The sequence below is a fragment of the Heterodontus francisci genome, chromosome 19 (assembly GCF_036365525.1).
Source record: "Heterodontus francisci isolate sHetFra1 chromosome 19, sHetFra1.hap1, whole genome shotgun sequence".
Classification (NCBI taxonomy): Eukaryota; Metazoa; Chordata; class Chondrichthyes; order Heterodontiformes; family Heterodontidae; genus Heterodontus; species Heterodontus francisci.
Genome location: NC_090389.1, coordinates 50,806,560 through 50,820,735, shown reverse-complemented (window position 1 = coordinate 50,820,735; position 14,176 = coordinate 50,806,560). Strand labels below are relative to the sequence as shown.

General features: G+C 45.1%; 1 protein-coding gene across 1 annotated transcript in view; it reads left to right on the top strand.

Annotated features, from left to right (window-relative positions):
- LOC137380054 (receptor-type tyrosine-protein phosphatase gamma-like) overlaps window positions 1-14,176 on the top strand; it is an 870,349-nt gene that overhangs the window by 812,703 nt on the left and 43,470 nt on the right. Inside the window, exon 22 of the mRNA XM_068051600.1 lies at window positions 1,154-1,300. Within this exon, the coding sequence (XP_067907701.1) occupies window positions 1,154-1,300 (147 nt within the window). The remainder of the gene's footprint in view (window positions 1-1,153; window positions 1,301-14,176) is intronic.

The window sequence follows — 14,176 nt, the reverse complement described above, 5'->3', positions numbered from 1 at the left end:
CAAGGTCACAGAATAGCTGACCAGAAGGTCGTGGAGCAAAGGCAAACAATATTTTAATGGTGTGTTGAAAGACAAAGCATTAATACAGATAGGGTGTCAACAGACTGAAAATTGAACAGCCGCAAGTACAAACATGAAAAAAAAGTGGGTAAGCAAACTGAACAAACTAAGATGAAATAAAATAAAATAAACACAAAAAAAAAGGAAAAAGAAAAAAATAACTGAAGATAAAAGTAAAATGGATCCCGTCATGCTCTGAAATTATTGAACTCAATGTTCAGTCCAGCAGGTTGTAGTGTGCCATGGTGCTGCTCGAGGCGAGTTGTTTCTGTTGCACTGTTGTAGGGATGGTTGGGAATGATCATTAATGGAAAGAAGCTTGAGAGACTGAAATAAATATTTTTCCATTGGTTGCTGGAAACTAAATAGAGGTAGAAATTGATATGAATTGTTTTACCAAGTGCAAAACAAACCAATTTAGTGGTGGGGTGGCCTGCGCCAATCTGCACAGGACATGGACCCACCACAGAATTCACAGATGGATGCCTAAAATAAGCAGAAGGCTCCTTGAAGCGTAAAGTCTGCCCCACTCAACAATCTGCAGCGGCTGCCAACCAAAGGTAGTTGTGGAAAAATGTTTATTTAAAAGAAAACACACGGCAGTAACAATCACCCTTCCCACCCTCACAGCCAGCTCCAACCCCACTCCCTGGTGCTTACCACTGCCACTGAGGCAGGCAGCCTGAAATTGAAGTCTTCACTTGGGCAACCAGCCTGTGGAGGCATGAACAGCACCGGCAGCTTGTGTCGAATATGCTGATGAGGCCCAAGGATCAATTTCAATGAGAAAATGGATTCAGACTAATTTCAACTCCATCATTTTATTCCTTACCCACGGCGGGTAGATAAATAATGAAAAACAAAAGCAAAATTCTGCAGACGCTGAAAATCTGAAATAAAATGAGAAAATACTGAGAATCTTCAACAGGCCTGGAGGGAGACATTTCAGGTCAATAACTTTTCATCAGAACTCCGAAAGATAAATAATGACTTTTGATCCTATCAAGTATTAGTTAGAATGTGCATGCAATGACTGTAGCAACCTAAATAAACAATCCGATGCATGTTGTTTGTTGTGTTCTTTGCCTTTAAGGAACAATACATTTTTATCCACGAAGCCTTGCGGGAAGCAATACATGGGAAAGAGACAGAAGTACCTGCCACTCAGCTACACAGTTATGTCAACAGCATTTTAATTCCAGGAATATCTGGAAAGATGAGGCTCGAGAAACAGTTTAAGGTCAGTTACTGGAACTAGAATCTTTGATCCATTCTATGCTCTGTGGCAGTCTGCTTGTGTTTCTTGAAGGGTTGGTTGCTTTGTTACTTTTTTTGCCCTCTCTCAGCTATTCCCATGGATATCTGAATGCATCAAGTCTGAATGGAACCAGAGTCATAGTCATAGAGTCATACAGCACAGAAACAGGCCCTTTGGCCCATCATGTCCATGCCGGCCATCAAGCACCTAACTATTCCAATCCCATTTTCCAGCACTTGGCCCATAGCCTTGTATGCAATGGCGTTTCAAGTGCTCATCTAAATACTTCGTAAATGTTGTGAGTTTTCCTGCTTCTACCACCTCTTCAGGCAGTGCGTTCCAGATTCCAACCACCCTCTGAGTGATAACATTTTTCCTCACATCCTCTCTAAACCTCCTGCCCCTTCCCTTAAATCTATGCCCCCTGGTTATTGACCCCTCCGCTAAGGGAAAAAGTCTCTTCCTATCTAACCTATCAATGCCCCTCATAATTTTGTATACTTCAATCATGTCCCCCCTCAGCCTTCTCTGCTCTAAGGAAACCAACCCTAGCCTTTTCAGTCTCTCTTCATAGCTGAAATGCTCCAGCCCAGGCAACATCCTGGTGAATCTCCTCTGCACCCTCTCCAGTGCAATCATATCCTTCCTATAGTGTGGTGCCCAGAACTGTACACAGTACCCCAGCTGTGGCCTAACTAGCATTTTATACAGCTCCATCATAACCTCCCTGCACTTATATTCTATGCCTCAGCTAATAAAGGCAAGTATCCCATATGCCTTCCTAACCACTTTATCTACCTGTACTGCTACCTTCAGTGATCTTTGGACAAGTACACCAAGGTCCCCCTGACCCTCTGTACTTCCAAGTGTCCTACCATCCATTGTATATTTCCGTGCCTTGTTAGTCCTCCCAAAATGCATCACCTCACACTTCTCAGGATTAAATTCCATTTGCCACTGCTCCGCCCATTTTACCAGCCTATCTATATTGTCCTGTAATCTAAGGCTTTCCTCCTCACTATTTAAGATACCACCAATTTCCGTGTCATCTGCGAACTTACTGATCATACCTCCTATATTCACGTCTAAATCATTTATGTACACTACAAACAGCAAGGATCCCAGCACCAATCACTGTGGTACATCACTGGTCACAGGCTTCCACTTGCAAAAACAACCCTCAACCATCACCCGCTGCCTCCTGCCACTAAGCCAATTTTGGATCCAATTTGCCAAATTGCCCTGGATCCCATGGGCTCTTACCTTCTTAACCAATCTCCCATGTGGGACCTGATCAAAAGTCTTACTGAAGTCCATGTAGACTACATCAACTGCTTTACCCTTATCTACACATCTCGTCACCGCCTCGAAAAATTCAATTAAGTTAGTTAGACATGATGTCCCCCTAACAAAGCCATGCTGACCATCCCTGCCTCTCCAAGTGGAGATTAATCCTGTCCCTCAGAATTTTTTCCAATAGTTTCCCTACCACTGATGTTAGATTCACCGGCCTGTAGTTACCTGGTTTATTCCTGCTACCCTTCTTGAATAAAGATACCACATTCGCTGTCCTCCAATCCTCTGGTACCTCTCCTGTGGCCAGAGAGGATTTGAAAATTTGTGTCAGAGTCCCTGCTATCTCCTCTCTTGCCTCACATAACAGCCTGGGATACATCTGATCTGGGCCTGGGGATTTATTCACTTTTAAGCCCGTTAAAATAGCTGATACTTCCTCCCTTTCAATGCTAATATGTTCAAGTATATCACAGTCCCCCTCCCTGATCTCTACACTTACATCGTCCTTCTCCATAGTGAACACAGATGAAAAGTAATCATTAAAACCTCACCCATGTCCTCTGGACTCACACACAGATTGCCACTTTGGTCCGTAATGGGCCTTACTCTTTCCCTGGTTATCCTCTTGCCCCTAATATACTTATAAAACGCCTTAGGATTTTCCTTTACCTTGCCCGCCAGTATTTTATCATGCCCCCTCTTCGCTCTCCTAATTACTTTTTTAAGTACCCCCCCCCCCCCCAACACTTTCTATACTCTTCTAGTGCCTCCCCTGTTTTCGGTGCTCTAAGTCTGCCATAAGCCTCCTTTTTTTTTTTACCTGATCCAATCCTCTACATCCCTTGACATCCAGGGTTCTCTGGCCTTGTTGGTCCTACCCTTCACCTTAACGGGTACATGTTGGCTCTGAGCTCTCACTATTTCCTCTTCGAATAACTCTCACTGATCTGATGTCGACTTTCCTACAAGTAGCTGCTCCCAGTCCACTTTGGCCAGATCCTGTTTTATCATATTGAAATCAGCCTTCCCCCAATTCAGTACCTTTATTTCTGGTCCATCTTTGTCCTTTTCCATAACTACCTTAAATCTTACGGAGTTATGGTCACTATCCCCGAAATGCTCCCCCACTGACACTTCCACCACTTGTCCTGCTTCATTCCCCAGAATTAGGTCCAGTACTGCCCCTTCTCTTGTAGGAATTTCTACGTACAGGCTCACAAAGCTCTTCTGTATGCATTTTAAGAATTCTATCCCCTTTAAGCCTTTTGCACTAAGACTATCCCAGTTGATATTGGGGAAGTTGAAATCCCCTACTATTATTACCCTATTACTTTTACACCTCTCGGAGATTTGCCTCCATATTTGCTCCAATATCTTTTCCTGACTGTTTGGAGGCCTGTAGTACACTCCCAACCAAGTGACTGCCCCCTTTTTGTTTTTAAGTTCTACCCATATGGCCTCATTTGAGGAACTTTCTCAAGATATCACCCCTCCTTACTGCAGTAATTGACTCCTTGATCAACAGTACAATGCCTCCTCTTTTACCCCCTCCCTGTCTTGTCTGTAGATTCTATACCCTGGAATATTGAGCTGCCAGTCCTGCCCCTCCCTCAACCATGTCTCTGTGATAGCAATAATATCATAATCCCATGTTTAATCATCGCCCTCAATTCATCTGCTTTACTAGTAAGACTCCTTCCATTAAAATAGATGCAATCCAACCTTGCATTTTTCACTTGTGCCTTAACAGGTCTATATTTGCTCTGCCTTCCAGACTGACTCAGTATCTCTTTTATATTTGACTGTGCATCACCCCCTACTGTACCTCCACTCTGTATCCCATCCCCCTGCCAAATTAGTTTATCCTCCTATTCCTATTCTCACTAGCACATGACACCAGGAGTATTCCAGGGATTACAACCTTTGAGGTCCTGCTTTTTAATCTGCTACCTAGCTCCCTAAATTCTTGTTGCAGGACCTCATCCCTCTTTCTACCTATGTCGTTGGTACCAATGTGAACCATGACCTCTGACTGTTCACCCTCTTCCTTCAGAATGTCCTGCAGCCGCTCCGTGACATCCTTGACTAGCACCAACGAGGCAACATACCATCCTGGAGTCACGTTAGCAGCCACAGAAACGCCTATCTGTACCCCTTACGATAGAATCCCCTATCACTATAGCTCTTCCACTCCTTTTCCTTCCCTCCTGTGTAGCTGAGCCACCTGTGGTGCCACAGACTTGGCTCTTGCTGCATTCCCCCGAGAAGCTGTCTCCCCCAACAGTATTCAAAGCAGAAAATCTGTTAGAAGGCAAATGATTTTTATTTTTAGTCTTAATGAATAATTATTGAAATTGAAACTAATTTAAAAATCAGCAGATTTTCCAATATAATTTCTCCAATGCGGCTATAAATGAATTAATATGAAGTCTATTAGTTCCGGAGCAATTTGAAGACGAGGGAAGGGTACTGTTGGGCGATGTATCTTCTTGTCAACTATTACTACTTTTCAGAATAAAAATTTTACACAAATTAAGATGAAAAAAAAAACTTTTGATGGTCCCAAATGTCATAAAAATATTTTAGTGAAGTTACTGAGGGGATACTCTTATGTGAACATTTCTAAATTTGCTATTTTTATGTGTGTCTATAGAATGTCTTCTTCAATCTGGGAAATGCCTGGTCTTCACTGACACCTCTCACAGCTACATGACTAAGATGGAGGACTTTTTTTTTGAAAGACTGCATGTACCCCTCTGGTGCAGCATGTTGATATTGCACATGCTACAGCTTCATTAGGCAGTAACTGCTTGTGGTGAACGTCTTTAAAAAAAAAAACCCTTCCAAAAAAGATGCATTTAATCATTTGGAATTCCTTAGTGTTGGTTAATGGTGATGGTGGCAGCATTTACCCTTGCTCTTGCAGTTTTAAAGTGAGCAATAGATACAATAATTGTTGGTTTTAAGTCCCTCTATATGTCTATCAAAGCAGATTCTAAAATGGATTGGCAATGGCATTCCCAATTTCTGATCCATAATGGGAAGATTTTTTGTTGAATTTCCTAGTAAATTTTATTCCTTGCCTATAGTACTGACCTTACTTTATAAAACCTATTGGGCTGAATTTTACCAGCCCTCTAATTTCGGGGATCGTGGCAGGGGGGGCCCTGAAAATTCTACCGGGAGAGGCACGCCTCGACCCCCGACGCCAAGAAGGCCCCACCGCATTTTACCAGCGGCAACGAGGCCTCGGTGTGGCCCACCCCGTGGCGGAGCCTTCATTTCAAAATTAAAATTAATTTTAAAACATTCAAATAAACTCATTGAGTCCCAATGGCTGTCCCACGCCGATATTCCAGCCGCCAGCCAGAACTCCTGCGCTTTCGGATCTCTGTATGGACATCCGAGGCGTGACAGTTGTGGGGAGAGGGGACCAGTGAAGTTTTCAGAGCAGGAGGTGGAGGGAGCAGTGAAAACTGATTCAATTGGCTGAGGGGATAGTGAGAAGGGGTTGCAGGGCACAGAGTGCAACGTTTGGGGTTGAAAAGTTGGTTTTTCGGGGGGTAGAAGAGGGGCTTTGGATGTTGACTTTACTATTCTCATTTAAATTCAAGGTAATGTTCCCTTTAAACATTCAAATAATCTGTCAGGGCATGAAACCCTTGAAAAATGGTGCCGGCGCCTGCGCGGTGGTGCCAGATGCTGTTGCTGGTGATGGAGCGGCCGCCCCCTGTACATCATCGGGGTGGCTGTCCTGCCCCCTCCATTTAAATGAGCTCCCATGCGAAATATCGCAGGGGCTCAGTGATGGCCGATCCACGCAGGCGGACCACCAACGCGACTTGTGACAGGCTCATAAAATTCAGGCCATTGTGTTGAGATCAATCTGAAACTCATTCAGCATTCTGAGTCATGTGAGCATTAAGAGCAGATTAAATTTTGCACCTTGACTGTGGCTCAGAGCTTTCTTGGGATGCATTATTTATATGTTTATTTTAAAAAACACAATTGTGCTTAAATCATGTGTTCAGAAAATGAAAAGTAAAAACCAGTATTGCTTCTTGACTCAAGGGAGCAGTAAGGCCATACTATTTATACATCATTCAATCCTGCTTGATCAATAGAAGGAATAATCTGTACTGCTTCCTCTTACTGTGCTGTTTACAAGCAATCTGAATAAATCTAGTCTTTTCAGCCAGAATATTTGATGACCATCACTTCATTAAACTACTAAACATATACAATACCTTGCTATGTTCTTGCATACCCAAGCTAAATAATTCAGTTTTACTGCTAGATTCTACAATGTGCCCAAACAATCTGCAGTTCAATGTTACAGCAGTACTGTGCCACACTAATACAAAATGCATGTTATTCACGCTGTATGTTTAACAGCCCTGGCCATGTCTCAATCAAAGAACAATTTATTTCAAAAAGGATGAGTAATGGTCTAGTGTATTTAGATTTATCATGTTTGGTATTTATCAAACTTCTCTAAAAATATTTTACTACCCTCTTGTAATTCACCATAGTATGCACACTAATTCTCACCTCGGTTATTTTCAGGGGTAGGAATGAGGAATACTGAGTATTTGTGGCATTGCATTTCCCATATAATAGTTAGAAAGTAATATTTTAAATGATAAAGCTGCAACACCCCCAGACTTTAGGCAAAGCAACATGCGGCTTATCTACCTTTGCAGATTTTCCTTTTTGTTATGCCTGGAAATTGACTGGGTATGCGGCAGGTGGTGAGGGAAACAGCAAGAGGGGAAAACATACTTGACCTCGTCCTCACCAATCTGCCTGCTGCAGATGTATTTGTCTATGACAGTATTGGGAGGAGTGACCACCGCACAGTCGTTGTAGAGACGAAGTCCCGCCTTCACATTGAGGATACCCTCCTTCGTGTTGTATGGCACCACCACCGTGCTAAATGCGATAGATTTTGAACAGATCTAGCAATGCAAAACTGGGCACCCATGAGGCGCTGTGGGCCATCAGCAGCAGCAGAATTGCACTCGACCACAATCGGTAACCTCACGGCCCGGCATATCCCCCACTCTACCATTACCATCAAGCCAGGAGACCAACCCTGCTTCAATGAAGAGTGCAGGAGAGCATGCCAGGTGCAGCACCAGGCATATCTCAAAATGAGGTGTCAACCTGGTGAAGCTACAACACAGGATTATCTGCGTGCCAAACTGCATAAGCAGCATGCAATAGACAGAGCTAAGCGATCCCATAACCATCGGATCAGATCTAAGCTCTGCAGTCCTGCCACATCCAGTCATGAATGGTGGTGGACAATTAAATAACTAACTGGAGGAGGTGGCTCCACAAATATCCCCGTCCTCAATGATGGGGGAGCCCAGCACATCAGTGTGAAAGACAAGGCTGAAGCATTTGCAACAATCTTCAGCCAGAAGTGCCAAGTTGATGATCCATCTCGGCCTCCTCCTGAAGTTCCCAGCATCACAGATGCCAGACTTCAGCCGATTCGATTCACTCCACGTGATATCAAGAAACGACTGAAGGCACTGGATACTGCAGAGGCTATGGGCCCTAACAACATTCCGGCAATAGTACTAAAGAACTGTGCTCCAGAACTTGCCACGCCCCTAGCCAAGCTGTTCCAGTATAGCTACAACACTGGCATCTATCCTGCAATGTGGAAAATTACCCAGTTATGTCCTGTACACAAATAGCAGGACAAGTCCAACCTGGCCAGTTACCACCCCATCAGCCTACTCTCAATCATCAATAAAGTGATGGAAGGTGCCATCAAGCGGCACTTGCTTAGCAATAACCTGCTCAGTGACTCTCAGTTTGGGTTCCGTCAGGGCCACTCAGCTCCTGACCTTGTTACAGCTTTGGTTCAAACATGGACAAAAGAACTGAACTCAAGAGGTGAGGTGAGAGTGACTGCCCTTAACATCAAAGCAGCATTTGACATCAAGGGGTCCTAGCAAAATTGAGGTCAATGGGAATCGGGGGAAAACCCTTCGCTGGTTGGAGTCATACCTAGCGCAAAGGAAGATGGTTGTGGTTCTTGGAGGTCAATCATCTGAGCTCCAGGACATCACTGCAGGAGTTCCTCAGGGTAGTGTCCTAGGCCCAATCATCTTCAGCTGCTTCATCAATGACCTTCCTTCAATCATAAGGTCAGAAGTGGGGATGTTTGCTGATGATTGCACAATGTTTGGCACCATTCATGACTCCTCAAATACTGAAGCAGTCCGTGTAGAAATGCAGCAAGACTTGGATAATATCCAGGCTTGGGCTGCTAAGTGGCAAGTAACATTCGCGCCAAGAGAGAATCTAACCATCTCCCCTTGACATTCAATGGCATTACCATTGCTGAATCCCCCACTATCAACATCGTAGGGGCTACCATTGACCAGAAACTGAACTGGAGTAGCCATATAAATACCGTGGCTACAAGAGCAGTTCAGAAGCTGGGAATCATGCGGCGAGTAACTCACCTCCTGACTCCCCAAAGCCTGTCCACCATCTACAAGGCACAAGTCAGGAGTGTGATGGAATACTCTCCACTTGCCTGGATGGGTGCAGCTCCAACAACACTCAAGAAGCTCGACACCATCCAGGACGAAGCAGCCCGCTTGATTGGCACCCCATCTACAAACATTCACTCCCTCCACCACCGATGCACAGTAGCAGCAGTGTGTACCATCTACAAGATGCACTGCAGCAACGCACGAAGGCTCCTTAGACAGCACCTTCCAAACCCGCGACCTCTACCAACTAGAAGGGCAGGGACAGCAAATGCATGGGAACACCACCACCTGCAAGTTCCCCTCCAAGTCACACACCATCCTGACTTAGAACTATATCGCTGTTCCTTCACTGTCGCTGGGTCAAAATCCTGGAACTCCCTTCCTAAGAGCACTGTGGGTGTACCTACCCCACATGGATGGCAGCGGTTCAAGAAGGCAGCTCACCACCACCTTCTCTAGGGCAATTAGGGATGGGCAATAAATGCTGGCCTAGCCTGCGACGACCACATCCCAGGAATGAATAAAAAAAACCTCTGGAAATAGTGTTCAGGCTCAATGAAAAGAAATGGGGGAAGAATGCTTTTTGTATGAGGTCTCGATCCCCTCATCTGTGCCGAAGAAGGACTTCTCCAGTTCAGCATTACTAAGACTGTATCTGCAGTAGATGTAGGCCAAGTGTGCGAGGCAAAATTGAGAGACAGGCATTCCCAGCATCCCACTTCAATTTCCTCTTCATTTGCTTGGGCTGTGACCGAATGGAGGGGTGCTTGAAGAAACCTCGTACTGGGGCTTGTACCAGGACCCTTGCACACTACAGGGCCACCTGAAGAAAAGCAGGTAAGGATGATCTTCAGGCCTCAGGACATTTTGACTGCTAATCTCCACCTGTACGCAGGTTTAAAATTGTAGATGATCAAACAAATTTTGACTTGTTATCCTGCCTTACCTGTGTGCCACCACCTCCTGCCCCCACCCCGGCCCCGCCTAACCACTATTTTTTGAATCGATTAAAATAAAATGCTTGTTTCAAAATGTTGAATTATTTATCAATGGCAATGCCCTAATTCAGCTATTTCTGACAATGTACAGAGAAACATTGCTGATATGTTAAATTAGAACTCCTCAGTACTGAAGCAGCCCATGTCCAGATGCAGCAAGGCCTGAACAACATTCAGGCTTGGGATGATAAATGGGAAGTAAAGTTCACGCCACACAAGTGCCAGGCAATGATCATCTCAAACAAGAGAGAATCTAACCATCTTCCCTTGACATTCAATGGCATTCCCATCACTGAATCCCCAATATTAACATTCTTGGGGGTTACCATTGACCAGAAACTGACCTGGAGCAGCCACATAAATACTGTGGCTACAAAAGCAGGACAGAAGGCTGGGAATTCTGAGGCGAGTAACCCACCTCCTGACTCCCCAAAGCCGGTCCACCATCTACAAGGCACAAGTCAGGAGTGTAATGGAATACTCTCCACTTGCCTGGATGAGTGTAGCTCCAACAACACTCAGGAAGCTTCAGGCCATCCAGGACAAAGCAGCCCGCTTGATCGCTACCCCATCCACCACCTTAAACATTCACTCCCTCCACCACTGATGCACAGTGGTGGCAGTGTTTACTATATACAAGATGCACTGCAGCAACTCACCACTTCTCCTTCAACAGCACCTTCCAAACCCTCGACCTCTTCCACCTAGAAGGACAAGGGCAACAGACATGTGGGAACACCACCACCTGCAAGTTCCCCTCCAAGCCACACACCATCCTAACTCAGAAATACGTTGCCGTCCTTTCACTGTCGCTGGGTCAAAATCCTGGAACTCCCTTCCTAACAGCCCAGTGGGTGCACCTGCACCAAATGGACTGCAGTGGTTCAGGAAGACAGTTCACCACCACCTTCTCCAGGGCAATTTGGGGTGGGCAACAAATGCTGGCCTTGCCAGTGATGCCCACATCCTATGAAACAAATGAAAAATGAAACAAGAATATTCTCTCCTGTGTATTATTCATTTGGGCTACTTGAATGCCTCTCAGTTATGCTTTCTACAGATAACCCCACCTGTCAACTGATCTTTTTAGACTTTTATTGAGCAGCAATTGTGCTTTATTTATTACCATTATTACTTATAATGCTTAAAAAATGACTGAGGTCCAAACAGTAAACTGTCAAAAAACATTTATATTAACAATGGAATTGTGCTATGTTCTGTTGAGAAAATTGGTAATCCTTTATCACAAAATATATTTTCTTTTACTCCACCTTAAATTAGGGAGTGTGTAGTGAGCCAGGTCAGATCTGAACTGAAGTGACCTTGGTATAGTTAATCCATCAATACTGGAATGAACATCAGTGCCCAATGCATTGAATTTGGTACAATGACAATGTGGTAATAAAGCAAGTTTGGGATAAATGCAAATTCAAGCCAGTCCAAGTCTTGTTGATGTTGGTCAGGTTTCTTTTTGGGCTTATGTGAAATTAATGATTTCTCCATTCTACAGAAAAGAAGCAAACACTAACCAATAGAATTCTAAAGCTGATTGCAGTTGAAGTGACCTGACACCCACTTTAATAGGCTGAGAAGTCAGATCAGATCAAACTCAGTACTATTTTGTGGAGGAATGTACAAGAAATCCCAAAAAGTTGCTATCAGGTTGGGTTGGGGATCATCAGTTGCAGTTGATTTGAACTGAGTGCAGCTGTAAAACAGATGTTTTCCCTTTTTTTTTTATTTAGAGATACAGCACTGAAACAGGCCCTCCGAGTCTGTGCCGACCAACAACCACCCATTTATACTAACCCTACAGTAATCCCATATTCCCTACCACCTACCTACACTGGGGACAATTTACAATGGCCAATTTAACTATCACCTGCAAGTCTTTAGCTGTGGGAGGAAATCGGAGCACCTGGCGAAAACCCATGCGGTCACAGGGAGAACTTGCAAACTCCACACAGGCAGTACCAAGAATCGAACCCAGGTCCCTGGAGCTGTGAGGCTGCAGTGCTAACCACTGCGCCTCTGTATCCTCTTATCATAGCTGCTCAGTTCTGTGCATCCTTCTCCAGCTTGGAGGGTGAGAAAATGGGTGTTACGTTCAGCTACTTCTTTTGTATGTTGTTATTGAATAATCAGGGTCAGTGTAGCAAAGACAGATGTCTCCCAAAATTGAATCTAAAGGTTCCTGGCAGCATAGTTTGTAGAAGGTTTACCTGAGGTTTCAATAGGCATGTTAACGATTTTGCAAAGCTAATATATACTCCAGCAGTCCTGGGGCTGGATTTATTCACCCCAGCGGGGCTCCCGGCAACGGGCCACAAAGATGAGGGGGATCTCTGCCTCAGCCTTTTGGAGACCAGGCCAATCAGAGGGCAGCTCAGTAGTATTGGCAGTGCCACTGGGAGCAGTGGCCACTGGAGGTACTACAGGAGGGCTGGGAGCAGGCCCAGCGCTGGAGACTGGGAACAAAGGTAAGTGAGGAGGGGTCGCTAGGGCCAGTCCAGCAGGCCCCGCCACTGGGAGGTCAGCCACCTGAGGGACGGGCCCCTCCGCCTCTCATCGCAATTCTATGGGCCCCCCCCTCCACCTCCTAGCCTGTTTCTGGGGGGCCCATTAAATCAAAGAACAAAGAACAGAACAGCACAGGAACAGGCCATTCGGCCCTCCAAGCCTGCGCCGATCTTGATGCCTGCCTAAACTAAAACCTTCTGCACTTCCAGGGACCATATCCTCTATTCCCATCCTATTCATGTATTTGTCAAGATGCCTCTTAAACGTCATTATCGTACCTGCTGCCACCACCTCCCCCAGCAGCAAGTTCCAGGCACTCGCCACCCTCTGTGTAAAGAACTTGCCTCGCACATCCCCTCTAAACTTTGCCCCTCTCACCTTAAACCTATGTCCACTAGTAACTGACTCTTCCACCTTGGGAAAAAGCTTCTGACTATTCACTCTGTCCATGCCGCTCATAACTTTGTAAACCTCTATCATGTCACCCCTCCACCTCTGTCGTTCCAGTGAAAACAATCCGAGTTTATCCAACCTCTCCTCATAGCTAATGCCCTCAAGACCAGGCAACATCCTGGTAAACCTCTTCTGTACCCTCTCCAAAGCCTCCACGTCCTTCTGGTAGTGTGGCGACCAGAATTGCACACAATATTCTAAGTGTGGCCTAACTAAAGTTCTGTACAGCTGCAGCATGACTTGCCTATTTTTATACTCTATGCCCCGACCGATGAAGGCAAGCATAACGTATGCTTTCTTGACTACCTTATCCACCTGCGTTGCCACTTTCAGTGACCTGTAGACCTGTATGCCCAGATCTCTCTGCCTGTCAATACTCCTAAGGGTTCTGCCATTTACTGTATACTTCCCACCTGCATTAGACCTTCCAAAATGCATTACCTCACATTTGTCCGGATTAAACTCCACCTGCCATTTCTCCGCGCAAGTCTCCAACCGATCTATATCCTGCTGTATCCTCTGACAATCCTCATCACTATCCGCAACTCCACCAACCTTTGTGTCGTCCGCAAACTTACTAATCAGACCAGCTACATTTTCCTCCAAATCATTTATATATACTACAAAGAGCAAAGGTCCCAGCACTGATCCCTGCGGAACACCACTAGTCACATCCCTCCATTCAGAAAAACACCCATCCACTGCTTCCCTCTGTCTTCTATGACAGAGCCAGTTCTGTATCCATCTTGCCAGCTCACCTCTGATCCCGTGTGACTTCACCTTTTGTACCAGTCTGCCATGAGGGACCTTGTCAAAGGCTTTCCTGAAGTCCATATAGATAACATCCACTTCCCTTCCCTCATCAATCATCTTTGCCACTTCCTCAAAAAACTCAATCAAATTAGTGAGACACGACCTCCCCTTCACAAAACCATGCTGCCTCTCGCTAATAAGTTTGTTTGTTTCCAAATGGGAGTTAATCCTGTCCCAAAGAATCCTCTCTAATAATTTCCCTACCACTGGTGTAAGGCTCACCGGCCTATAATTTCCTGGATTATCCTTGCTACCCTTCT